The sequence below is a fragment of the Zophobas morio genome, unplaced genomic scaffold (genome assembly GCF_036711695.1).
Source record: "Zophobas morio isolate AGI-343-1 ecotype UQ-CSIRO unplaced genomic scaffold, CSIRO_AGI_Zmor_V1 ptg000487l, whole genome shotgun sequence".
Classification (NCBI taxonomy): Eukaryota; Metazoa; Arthropoda; class Insecta; order Coleoptera; family Tenebrionidae; genus Zophobas; species Zophobas morio.
The window spans coordinates 61,775-72,913 of record NW_026972590.1 but is presented as its reverse complement, the minus strand read 5'-3'; the positions used below and the strand labels follow the sequence as shown (position 1 = coordinate 72,913).

The window sequence follows — 11,139 nt, the reverse complement described above, 5'->3', positions numbered from 1 at the left end:
CTCAAGGGTAAAGACAATTCTCACTAGGCAAGGATACCAAAGTCTCCCAAATTACTTTTGCCGATCCTCTTCCTACCTCAGAGTGCAAAAGCTTAAAATAAGGGATATATTCAACCTTTACCTCCTTGTGTTTTTTACAGCTTCCAGATCTTATTTGCTATACTAAAATAAAGAGTTGGGAGTTGGTAAGAAAGGGCCGTGCTGGCGCACCAGTCAAAAATCTTAGGTATTATAAACTTTGCCTGAAGTTGCCTTTAGAGAATTTCACCGGCCGAGCACGCCTACTAAACTATCACTAATCCGCGCCCTCTATTAAACTGAAACTATTGCCGTTAATTATGGGGATGCTTTAATTTATGCTAGAATATCTACCAAAATACCAATACAGCTGACCCTGGATCCTTTATTATTAAATCAAGCTTGCAAGGCTGTGCAAATAACCTCTAAAAGTATGTGGTGCAGCAGAGTTAAATTCAAATGATCTTCAGACCTGACAAATATAAATTAAGAATGCTCAGAACTACGCAGGCAAAGAAAATAATGCAATTGTATAGTTATAAACAGGTTTCGACATTGATTCGGTGAATTACTATTGCCGCGAATAGATCTTGAATAATTAAGAGCTTCGGTGAAAAATGAACGCACTTTCTATACAATATCACTGACATACAGGATGAGAGAGAAGCTACTCCCAAATACCAAGCTTTCCATAACTTATATTATTATTAATATACTACGTTATTTTACCTATAAAAAATAATATATTCGACTTAATAAATTTTCTTAATAAAGTTCTCTAGTATTAAAAATAGTATAGTATACTCAAAATGTATAATATAATCTATAACTATTATAAAAGTAACCTTTGGTACAAATATGAAATTAAAGAAAAATAAATTATTAAACTATTATATATATATAATAATGCATACACGAGTCATAAAAATCTATTATCTAAACCATAAGTTCAAAAAAGGTTGCCTTGTTACATACGCTAGCGCCCTTCCAGAAAAAATAAAATGAATATGCTAATTTTTTGTAAGTTTAATAAAGCTGTGTAGTATTTTTACAACACCAAAATAAAATTCTTCTTAAATTTACTAATCTTCAGCTGTAGTATTCCTAGTATATACCAAGAGAGAAGAGTGGCGAATCACAGGTAGAATAAGGCCCTCCTTTTCAAGTTGTGCAATTGCTTGTCTAGCAAGAGAGCCGCGAATGCGGAGACGCTCAGAAACAACAGCGGCCGTAATAAGTTTGTAAGAGGGTACCTAAGCAGCTTAACAGCTTTAAAACATATAGAAGCTAATAATAATACCTCCTTCCTCAACTTTTCGTAGGTTTGTTCATTAAATAAAACCGCATTGTTAAGTTTATCTTTAGTTTTTCCTTTCGACCACTTTTTCTTTCTTCCTTTTCCTCCAGAAAGAGCAGCTGCAGCCTTTTCAGCCTTTGACTTTTGTTGTTTAGGTGGCATTCCTGTACTATATAAGAGACCGAAAAAAAAACAGCGGTAGGAAGGGAAAAGCGAGAGCAAAGTACCACAGTGTCTACCATCCACTTTTTATCATCCCGCATGTCACCTCAAGAGAGCATAGAATGCGATGGCTGGTGCCCTTAATGGCGTAAAGAATAGATTTAAAATAGGTTCTGAAACTTTCGGCCGCGTCTACTGCAAAATTTAATTTATAAAAGTTAATTAAGGATGTTAAAGTATTTTCATTGTAAAAATTTAAGTTTGTCTTATAACCAGAAACTTAGGTCATCAAATTAAGTCACATATTTATCTAAAGGACCATAACTTCAATTAATAAAATATTGGTCACCGAATTTCTATTTAATCATCTAATTTTTTGCTTACAAACAATACAGTAGTAGTTGCCTGGGTGGGTGATGTGAGTAAACTAATGAAGCTACTTTTTTACTTACTTCTTCGTTGTTCGCTAAAACATAGTTTTTCGATCTAACATTCCAAGTTATTTATCTATAAATATTTATAATTATGCTTACATAAACTAAAAGGTTGCAGTACATAGGTCTTAAACCATTTAAGATAACTTTAAAAATAAGATATCGTATTTTCTGCATAATGTCATTAATTGACGTGCGCGCGGTAAAAGGAGTATAAGTTAAAAATAGAACATGTAAGCATTAATAGGTTTAGAAATTTTTAGTAAACGGAGAAGAGAGCTACAACTGCGAGTAACAGCGCGTCACAAAGTAAATGGGGAAAGAATACCAAAACTAAATGATAAAGTGATGCAAGCTAGAATCTGCAAATATCAACAAAGACTACAACAATATTTTTAGTTTACAGATGGTTGGCCGCTCTAAAATTGTACTAAGGGAGTAGAATACATTGCAGCTCTAATTTCTTTTTTAAAGAAAAGATTTTCACTAAAAGAAAGACTTGGTGGTACTACTTTCACCATGGGCGTATTGATGGTGAAATGTGTTAAAGCTGTTTTTTAAATGCATAGGAGAATTTAATACTCTATGACATATTTTTTGAAAAACAAATAATTTTTTTGGCTGGCTGAACCTAAAACTTAAAACAAAGGGGGTTGATCACCAGAAGTTGGGGATATATAGTGGCGTTATCATTAGGAGGCCATCATCGTCGTCAACAAACCAATAAAAGTTGCATACCTGCACACTACACAGTAAAAAAATATATGAAAAATGTAAAAAAGTTTCTATAGGCTGCTAAAAAAGCTTTTTGTAGAAATGCACACTAACCTTTTTATTACCTAATGAATATAGGAAAAAAGCTCTAAGCAGAGATACAAGCGCCATGTGATACATTAAATATGATAATAAAGATAGTGTTGACTAACGAAAAAAGGCAATATCTCAGACATGAACTCAAACTCATCAGTTTAGTGCTAAACATGCTTACGAAGCTAAACTGAAAGAAGAAAAAAATAGTATCACACTCCTATTAATTATCCTCGTAACTAGGTGTAACTGAATCTCTGAGCCTTAACAAACGACCTTTTAAATTTCATAAAATGGTTCTAGAAGACTTCCCTAAGTTCCTCCGTTTGTTAAAAACTCATTTTCAACATAGAAAAACGTGACGCAAGTGGAGCAAAAATTATTTAAGGACTGCGTTACACCCTAGACATAGGAATTGCTTTATAGAAAACATAAAATACTACAGCACCATTTTGAGAACTTTGCTCACGTCGTAGGAACGCTATGATAAGTAAAAATAAAAACCCGTTTTACTTTACACAAGGCCACTGCCAGTAACTACCAAAAAGCGCGATTTATTAAAATTACTTCCATGCAATGAAGCAAAATTTTATACAAGGATAAAATTTTAAACGTATGGACAATAATTTTTGTTTTTCTATACCCTTAAAAAATTTTATAAAAATTAATAATAATAATAATAATAATAATAATAATAATAAAATTATGTTGTTCATTTATTTAATGAAGAAAATGTATTGTGGGATAATGTTTTAACGGTACAAAGATCAAAAGGGCTATAAGCAGCCGGCCGGGCGAAAAAAAAGGTATAACCCCCTTTCGTAATTTTTTACATTACAATTTTCAAAAAAAAAAATTTTAGATTTTTATGTTAACACAAAACTAAACACACGAGCTTAAAAACTTAAGATAAAAAAGAATTATTAACTTCATTTTCTTAAAAAACTTCTAAAATTTCTTTTCCGCACAAGCGTCAACTAAAACAGAATAGTACAAAAGGAGGTATTTTAAATATACATCTTGTTGCAAATATTAAATTATATGATACTTCCTATTTTAACACTCACTAATTTGGTGGCTTCGAACATGTGAGAATTTAAACAATAACAATTTTTTTTCAAGGCCACTATCTTTCAGTGGCGCCGCCGCTTGGTCAATTTATTTTGGTGTTTGTGTTTCTATATACTTACTTTTTGTCTGTCTTATAAACTTCTATTTGATGATAACAAATACGATAGGAATTGCCGTCTTACTATTTTCTGACGATAAATAGATATCTGACTAACTTTTCTAATATATATACACATAACTAACTATGGATAATATAACTACCTTTTTACCATATGTATAGTAACAGTGAGAATTTAACTGTTTGCCGTACGGATTCGCTTAAAAGCTTTTTTGGTGAGTCTTACTTTTTTTTAAAAAACTTGTTTAGTAAAAAAAATTCATAGCTACTTTAAAAAAAAGTTATAATTTTCTTGTGTATAGGCTCCCCTTCCTCACTAAGTTTTATACTTATATTTTTTTTAATTCTAAATAATTTCGGGCTTCTCACAGCTTATTTTAACTTTTTTAAATTATTTTATAGTCTGATGGAAGTTGAAGTTGACACGAACTTTCACCTTGAAATATCTTGATCTTTTATGCCTTGCTTTTTTAAATTTTTTTTTGGATTATGTTCAAAAAGTACTTTGTAAATAAATTTATCATTAAGCTATTAGTTTTTGTTTAAGATTTTGTGAGAATTATGGTTAAATACACGGTAATTTGGTATAGTTTTACTGGTTTAGTAGAAGGTAATGTCTGCTCAGCGCGCCTGCACCTGCAGAGGACGGAAGCGAGACGTTTATAGTTATAGTCAAAATTAAACTTCAGGAGTAAGTCGTAAACAAAATTACTACTGAAAAAGCACAAAAAAGGGGGCTTAAGTAACTAGTCTATTTCCTCTTTAGAGTTGCCTTACCCTGTTCGAGTGCTGCGTAGTAGTACCAACGTGGCCGGCGTATGGTGTTTTTACACGTAAGGTTCGTTCGAGTGAAACCTCGGCGTCATCTTTATTGCCAAGAAGTCTCACAACACTTTAACTCGCTGCTTGAGGGGCACTAAGTTAACACCGCGGAGTAGAGAAACTTCCTCGACGGTTCTGCATTGGGATAACGCAAACTTATATTCTGTAGAGTTAGCAGAGTGGTGTTACCGCTGTGAGCAAACTGCGATGAAGAAGCATTTCGTCATGTTCATTGCATTTGCATTTCCTATCAGAGTCACCGAACAGTTTCTAGCAGATAAATATATAAGTACTCCCCGAATTCGAAACTTAAACTTGTAATTGCTTTAAACGCTGTACAAAAAACGATTTCAGGCTAATCGACTAAGTTCTAAATAAATAGCTGAATGCTCTGCTTATTATTCTGCTGCACAATTGTCTTAACCTAATGCCTGACAGCACGCAAAGCATCGCCAAGTGGGTGTGAGCAATCAATCCAGAGCCTTTTACGATTAACTATCGTTAAGTCTCTACCGGCAAAAAGTCCGCCAAGTCTTAGGACCTTCTCGCCGGGGCCTCATCCATATTGCCGTCCCACTCACCTTGGCCCGTACTTCGTGCCAAAGAGTGTGGTTGGCGTATCTTTTTAAAATCAATTATTGGTAAGTTGATAAAAAGCGGTTAAACAAAACCTTGTAATTGGTTGTAGTCTTCTTATCGCGCGTTTCGTGGCAGCTTCGACGGCCTTGGCGGGAACGTCCGCTTTTGCGGTAGCAAATCCAGCAATGCCGTTCTCTGTGAAAGTGTACTAAAAAGAAAACCTCCATGTAAAAAGGAACACGGATTTTACTGTTTCCAACAACCACAACAGCAACTGTGGAACGCACTTTTCCGGTGCTTGTTTGATGGGAGACTTGGCGTAGATCAACAAGATAGCGATAAAGGCCGTGAGAGCGAAGTAACTAGGAAAAGTAAGCTCAACAAAAAAGTTATTGTTATCTCATATAAATGCAATAAGGCAAAAGAGCTGCTTTAGTTAAGGATAAATTCTTAATTGCTAGAATTTTAAATTAATACAAACTTCGTTAATTTGAATTCTTGACTTTCTAGCAAGCCGGCTGCGCTTAATTACATTTTGCGCGTCCTCAGTTCCAACTAACGTAGATATATAAAAAGGGTTACTTCCTAAAAATAAATTATTAGTCGTTAATATGGTTAAAGCATCTTCAGCAGAAGATTTTGCTTAAACATACATTGTTTTGGTTAAAATATACTTTTTAAAATTTATTTTTAGCAGCAATAATTTATTATCCATAAATCAAGTAAATTACCTTCCAAAATTGGATGGAATATTAAAAAATTTACTATTACTTTATGAAAAAATATAAAATATTAGAAATTTTAACTTTCAATATATAAATATTATTGCTTATACAGAGTTATAATATAAATAGTAAATAATCCGTTTAAATTTCTATAGACATTATATACTTGTAAAAACTAAAGACTAACTAAGTGAATTATTGCTGAAGTATTTATAAAATATACAACGCTACAATCTTTCGGTTGTGGAACTTCATTAAATTTGTTAAAAAAATTTTCGGCGGCGCTCATGGGAGACCCCTTGCTTTCATCCTACTCTATGAATGACAGCGTAACGCTACTTCTTATAAATAATTTTATTAACCCATCCTAATTGTTTGTAAAGGTGAAGAAATCGCTCCTCTTGCTCTTCTAAAAGTTTTTTATAAGCTTTTTCATCGCCAGTAGAAGTATTATCAACTATATAAAAACGGCGTTGCTTATGATAATTACAATGAGTAACTAAACGCAATTTTAGAGCTTTTAAATAAAACATAGGTAAGACGGGCCATTTTAGAGCAACTGACATTAATTTATTAATAGCACTCTGCACTAGTAAATCAGCAGTTTTCAATTAGCTATAATGAAAGCACATGTGTATAGCTACACCCTATACAAAATTAAGAGACACTGCCCGGGCATTCTATTAGAGCATGCAACTAAACTAAGAGCTTTTTGCTGCTTTCTCCTTCTTTGTTATGAGGTTCTGCTGATGATAGACTTCCAGGAGGAGAATACTTCCTATTTTGTAGTCGTAACTCGTAGGTAGAGTATATCCATCATAAAAATGATTAACATTAACCCTTATAGGTTACTGGTTACTATCTTCACCACTTGCTGCCTATGTTCAGTTTGAGAGAGTAGGTCTACGGAAATTGACCCTAAACGACAGGCTCGGCTTCTGAAACAATCTCTGGTAAGTTTGAGTACCATGTTTTACGAATAAGGAGGCATTAAACAAAATATAAGAAAGTGGTAAATTTAGTTACTAGTGAAAGTAAAACAAATCTATTTTAAGCCCGAGAGTTTTGCCCGTTAAGGGGGTTAAAAAAATGCCTAACAAATTTTTAATTTAATTAAATGATATACTATGCCTTTATACTTCATCATTAAATCTTCCCTTTTCTTTTTCTCCTAATGAGGTCGGTATCGATTGTTTATAATTTTATAACCTAAGCGACTCTCGATTGACACTCCCTGTATTATAGCAGACAACACTAGATCTGATACGGTTTACTTCACATTAAAGATTGGATACAATAGTACTCATTAAAAAAGCTTTTTAGGGTACTTACTTAAAACAAGGTAAAAACCACTACTAAATTTGAAAAATGAAGGCATGTACGACTACGAAAGCACCATGGTATATATATATTTTTTTAATTTATTGTAGCCAGTAACACTAAAATTTTTGTAGAGATAAAATGTGAAATTATAATTCCACGTTTAAAAGTTTATCAAAGAATTTGTATATAGGTAAAATCAACTTAGCAATCACATAAAACAAGAAAGCCCGAGAAAAGACCAAGTCACTATATAAATGTCGCAAAGAAAAGATTCCAGCGTAGATGTCATTGCCTTATTTCTATGACCAATAAGCTAAGAGAGCTAAACCGCTTCACGCTTTTTTGTTACTAGTGGTCTACTTTTGTAAAAATATAGAACTTATTTGCTTTATAATTTATTTTCGCGTCTTACCAATTCCTGATGCGCATTTGCTTAGTTAGCTTATAGGAGTCGCTTATTCTCTTAATGCTAAACTTGACTTTCTTGATCTAAAATTCAGTACATTTTAAACAGATTGAGAGTTTCTTGCTCTACCGGCCAAAGAAGTAGAGAAAAGAAATTTTACAAAAAAATTAATTTAAATTTTAAAGGTATAAATTAGAAGTTTACTGTCCAAATAGGTAAACGAAAAAAATTTAAAATTAGTAAAGTACGGTTTCAAAAAAGCTTAAAGACTACTAAAGCTAAAGTTTTAACAACTAGAAAATATAAATTAAATCTCACCTGACACGAAAGGGAGCTGCAAACGCACTACATTCCAGTCGTTTAGCGCTCCCCAGAGGAAAGCTTTAGCTTGGGTGTAGCCATTACCAATCTGCATCATTATTTTTCATAACAAGGAGTGCTCTTAAAAAAAAACGGCCACTCCAAGGAACCAAAATAAATGGAGTGGAGTATCTGTGGTCTTACTGGAATCAAGACTAAACTTGAAGATCCCGGCCATGGAATTAGCACCTGAGAGAAATCTTTTAAAGATAAAAAAGAAACCTAATGGACATATGGACATATCATCCGACTTTAAAGAGCGATTTAATTGTTTGATAGAAAGTCTCTCAAATCATTCTAGCGAATGCTACATTTCAGAAAGTATAAACTCGACAGATTAACTAGTGCGCTTACGGAAAACATCAACTGGAAAATTTTTTCAAAGAAAAAGCAACGCTCTCATGCTGAAAAACTTAATGGGCAACAAGTTAAATTCGAAGCCCTAGTAAGGTAAGCCGAGGTATGACAGCTTGCCAAATTTAAGAACAAAAAGAGATTTCAAACGCATCAAAGTACACAGAAATATAGAGGCAGCAACTGCGGTAAAAAATCACCTGATTACAAATTGTCTTTTTAAGGAGAACGCAAAAAATAATTGCCTGAAATGCGGAAACTTGGGTTATAACGAAAAAGATTGCCACTACAAATAACGAATTTACCATAAACGTGGAAAAAATCGGCCATAACAAAAGATAAGTCTCTCGGAACCAATACCAACTTTGTGAAACAAACGGTACTATAAGAGAAACGCTATTATTTACCTCAGCGCTAGTAACAGCTCTTTGAATAATAATAGCGTATTAGATACTGGGTCACTGTCATGTGGTCAGTAACCCTAAACTTATCAAAGTAATTTTAGAAAAAAATCTATGGTCCGGTGCAAGGTTTTCGGAGATTCTAATGCGCGAGGAGAAGGATATTTATTTGAAGTAGAACGCATTTAAATCCAAAATAAGTAAGCGTAGGAAAGTTATGCGACAAAAAAATGCTATAACATTTGATAAAAACGTAGCATTATTAGTAAAAAAGGACAACAAATTCGACCAATCTATATCGGGGCTGCAATTAAGAACAATTGCCATAAGGAAAGAGGATGGCTTGTGTCATTTCTGGACCGGGTCTGTAGCCCCCATGCGGTTAAGCGCGGGTGGCCCGAGCACTGGACGCATTGGACAAACCAAAATGAACAACTAATGGAATTAAAGTTCGCGAACATAAATGCAGACGCAAAGTGTGAAATCTGCGCAGAAGTCAACATTAACTGGGAGAAATTTCTAACGAAAACAGGTACAGTTCAAATGGGAATACACGCAATATAAACAAGAAACAGAATGATCCCATTTGCGCGCTATGTTGACGAAATTAACACGGATAGAATTAGCAGCTCCCTTGACCTTACTGATGACGATGAATTCTCTAAGGGACAAACAATACTAGAGACACCCAATACAAAGCATAAAAATATCTCTCCAACTAACATCGAAACTAAACAACTAAAGGCTAAATGGTAATATTTGAATCCTATCGAATGGAAAAACAATATGGTATGAAAAGAAGATAGCCGAGGTTAAACGAAGACGATACCAAGTTAACTTCCATTATGGGGACATCTGCAATGACGTTAAAGGTACTGAATGCATCCGGTTGTCATGATAATAGAGCGCCTACCTCCCGCTCCACAATTATAAACCCCAACTAGTCCTTATTGTGCTTTAAACGATGTTAACTGGAGCAATGGGATACGAAATGAATTTCAATCCCTTAAAGAGAATAATTCGTGGACTGTAGTGTTCAAAAAGGACAACACTTAAAAGCAAGAATTTGATTTGAAGGATTTTTGAAAACTCATGGCGTTGATTACTACTAGACTACTAGTCTTGTGATTAAAAAGAAACTGCCAGGCTATTCTGGCAGTTCATCAGCTTTAAACTTACACATTGCAAATTGGCTTCAAAAATGTCTATATCAACGTAAACATGGATATCCAAACTTAACGTTAAAAAATCTATAGGCTTCCATTTAGTATATAAATAAGATACGGCGAATAAATGTTTAATACTCAGTAAAGCTTTATATGGGACGAAACAAGGCGGCCACTAGGGTTTGAGTTAATAGAGAGCAAAAACACAGGCGTTGGTCTAAAACAGCCAAAACTTGATCCATCCGTATTCTACATTCCCGAACAAATTTTTACCTGCATAATAATTCTCCTTGTGGACGATATACGACTTTTTACAAACGATACGGAGAAGTCAAAAAGACTTGATAACTCGATTGAATTCGAGTGCAAGTGGTCACAGCAAGTAAGTTAATTAAATTGATATCAACGAAACAGAGCATTCAATTTCTTTTCGGCAAAGCTCGATAAACGATGAAGCCTTTAAAGAGTTTGACCTAGAAGAAGCAAAATTCACCTCCTATCCTATGAGCAACACAAAAATTAAAGAAGTTGGACCAAATTTCTTATCACTGTCCCTATAAACGAACCTTCACTTCAGTATATCTGCTGTTTCAACAACTAACAATACCCAGCTCAGAGCATTGAAAAGCGTCTAGTCAAATACTATGATACTTATCCGTAATAAAAAAGCTATCCTAGAGGCCAAAAGAGGAAAGAATTTGGTGCTCAGGATACACACGGACGCCGGTTACGCATCCGAGTTCGACGAAAAGAGCAGATCTGGTTTCGGAGAGCAATCAGTTTATTCCCTAAGAGGAAGGGTACTAATACCTTTAGGGAAGAATATACTGTGTACAAATGTGGACAAAAAAAAAGTTAGAAACGCGTGTGTAGTCACATGTTATCTAATAATAAAGACACCTAGTACGGACATGCGATATAATAACAATTACCACGAGCTATGAGCATGTGGCTTATGAGAGTTAACTCTTATATCTGGCACCATAATTAAAATAATGGACGCCTAATAACTTGGGGATCTAGACGCCAAAGAAATTATTTAAACGTAAACTTTAGACCTTAGACAACCCAGATCTCGAACATGGCTTGGATCGTT

General features: G+C 34.1%; 1 protein-coding gene and 1 long non-coding RNA gene across 2 annotated transcripts; one reads left to right on the top strand and one right to left on the bottom strand.

Moving 5' to 3' along the window:
* Positions 1-4,666: 4,666 nt before the first annotated feature.
* LOC135121083 (uncharacterized) lies at positions 4,667-8,994 on the bottom strand. The gene is made up of 15 exons (XM_064045385.1): positions 8,782-8,994; positions 8,677-8,721; positions 8,477-8,564; positions 8,362-8,419; positions 8,081-8,311; positions 7,769-7,887; positions 6,396-6,509; positions 6,265-6,343; positions 5,790-5,863; positions 5,559-5,670; positions 5,401-5,503; positions 5,271-5,350; positions 5,154-5,211; positions 4,919-4,999; positions 4,667-4,864 (listed from the first exon to the last, which is right to left on the bottom strand). Exons 8-15 carry the CDS (start codon positions 6,320-6,322, stop codon positions 4,792-4,794), a joined length of 639 nt encoding a protein of 212 aa, XP_063901455.1. The 5' UTR covers positions 6,323-6,343; positions 6,396-6,509; positions 7,769-7,887; positions 8,081-8,311; positions 8,362-8,419; positions 8,477-8,564; positions 8,677-8,721; positions 8,782-8,994; the 3' UTR covers positions 4,667-4,791.
* On the top strand, positions 6,727-7,682 carry LOC135121084 (uncharacterized). Its single transcript, XR_010278847.1, has 4 exons — positions 6,727-6,986; positions 7,213-7,301; positions 7,357-7,433; positions 7,547-7,682. It is a non-coding gene; the product is annotated as an uncharacterized LOC135121084 (long non-coding RNA).
* Positions 8,995-11,139: the final 2,145 nt, after the last annotated feature.